Genomic DNA, 2,289 nt, shown 5'->3' on the forward strand with positions numbered 1-2,289 from the left:
AGTATTAATATTACAGAAACATTTGATTACAGTTAAAGCCCCACATGTGTATATGCAGTCCCCCAGATAATTTCACAATAATATTCCTGACACATGCAATACATGCATATGACCATCCTGTGTAACTAACCATAGCTTTTTTTGTTATGATTCCATCCTGGAAAAAATAGGCAGGGAGAGAAGACATCAAACTAGCGAAGAATGAAAAATGTGGCCTGTGGCATTCAGAAAATAGCCTATGACTGCATACAGAGTTGGCATCATGATCTAATTTCAATATACATCTACGTTCTAAAGTGTTTACATTTATATTATTACATTTACTCAAATTACATAAAGACGTAGATTTCAAGTTCAATAATATTTATATTTGTCTTATCCCACATTTAATTTACCATATGCATTTCACTGTTCACACATGATATCATTTTCTGTCCATTTTCTAGCTACCTGCCTATCTTACTTCATATTTATTTTCTATCCTTCTCTATTTGCCTGCCTCTCTGTCCCAATAGTTTGGGAAGATCCTTTATTCTATCATGTCTGCCAAGATGCTGTCATCTTCTTCAACGTCCACTTTGATCTTCTTGCCCACGAGCTGCTGCATATGTTCTGGAGGGATACCCTTTGGCTCACCAACCTTCACTGCAAACATGTCCAGGCTCAGCACTGTTGCTTTAGGGATTTTCACCTTAGCAATGACTGACTTGCCCAACTGGAGTAGAAAAAGAATAGAAATACATAAAAGATGTATTTTAATCCAGCTCATGTACGTTTTGCAAATTTGCACAGTTATGGATGTTCAGTGAACTGAAGAGGGTGGAAGTAAACACAGTTAACAATGACTGGTTTGATAGTGTTATGACATGGTAGAATTTCAAAACTCAAGTCAAATGACTCAAACTGACCTTATCATGGCAGGTCTTCTCGCATGGTAACATTTGCTTGACTGGTGACCCCATTGCTGTTTCCACCAGTCGTATTGCTCGGACCAGTTCTGCCAGCTCAGAGGGCTCCAGGGATGCCTCATGGTCATTTCCCTTCCAGGTCTTATCCAGGGTCACATGGCGTTCCACAACTTTTGCTCCCATCGCCACGGCAGCCACAGTGATGTAGATCCCTTTCTCATGACCAGAATATCCAATTGGAACATCTGGAAATTCCTCCTGGTATTTCTTTAAAAAAAAGAAGTAGAAAATAAAAAAGCCTATAGTATTATTGTCTGCTGCACGCACTGCCTCTTTGTGTACCTGTAACTGTCATACAATACAATGCTAAGACATACCCAAACAATTTAATTTAAAATCTAAACACAAGTCTGAGTATATTACAGTCAAATGAGTTGTACTGCCCAACACAATCACGGGTTTTCATTGACAGGTGTCTTCTCTCCAGAATCAGCATCTACTTTGTGATTGTGTAATATGACACTGTAAAATCATGTAACATTTAGGGGCTGGATTTGAAAGTAATTGTTTAGCTAGCTGTTGTGTACTATAAAACCGCTAATGTTTATAGTAATGTGCCATTTGCAGTGCACTGGCAGTTTGTATTCTCTGTATACTACTGCAATGAAGCTTTCATTCATGATATATGTTAATCATTAGATTCTAAGTATATGTGAACACAAAGGACAGATAGGAATTGAATTTAGACTAGTTTATGTTGATCTGATTAGAGCAAATCCTTGACTCTTGGAGTAAACAAAATAGTATCTGCTGAACCTATTTCCCACTTCAAATCTATAACTAATAAAAAGCTAATATAGCTGATACAATCATATGTAAAAACAATATAAAAATATTTTCTCGTACATTTCATGTAGTTTTTGGCATATTGATTATTTCACCACATTTTACCCAGAGGAGATGATGATGATGATGTTCATTCATCTTACCCTGATCACACTAAGGTTGACCTCTTTAGGATCCAGAGGGTAGGCGCTGGTGCACTGCAGGAGAGTAAATTTCTGGTTGTGCTCCTTTACTGTCTTGTAGACACGGCGTATGGTTTCCATGGACTGCATCCCAGTGGATACCACCATTGGTCGCCCTGACAATGATAGATTTGTATATATGTAACCCAACAGACTTATTAATAAATGTAGTTAATATTTTAAGCAATAAATAAATCATATTAATAATTGTTTTATTATAGGTAAATAATTACACATAATTAATTCATATTTAAAATGTATTATGTCATTATTTTTATACTCCCACTGGATTTATACAGCTGCATGTTGAAATAGTCTGCAATACAAACAGCAAACAAACTTCCATTCACAGC

General features: G+C 36.5%; 1 protein-coding gene across 1 annotated transcript; it reads right to left on the reverse strand.

The window, feature by feature from the left end:
- Positions 1-6: 6 nt before the first annotated feature.
- LOC102201428 (sialic acid synthase-like) lies at positions 7-2,048 on the reverse strand. Its single transcript, XM_005755855.2, has 3 exons — positions 1,898-2,048; positions 909-1,175; positions 7-715 (listed from the first exon to the last, which is right to left on the reverse strand). Exons 1-3 carry the CDS (start codon positions 2,042-2,044, stop codon positions 530-532), a joined length of 600 nt encoding a protein of 199 aa, XP_005755912.2. The 5' UTR covers positions 2,045-2,048; the 3' UTR covers positions 7-529.
- Between the last annotated feature and the right edge of the window lie 241 nt (positions 2,049-2,289).

This window comes from Pundamilia nyererei, unplaced genomic scaffold, assembly GCF_000239375.1.
Source record: "Pundamilia nyererei isolate P.nyererei 1_Seehausen unplaced genomic scaffold, PunNye1.0 scaffold03958, whole genome shotgun sequence".
In the NCBI taxonomy this organism is placed as follows: domain Eukaryota; kingdom Metazoa; phylum Chordata; class Actinopteri; order Cichliformes; family Cichlidae; genus Pundamilia; species Pundamilia nyererei.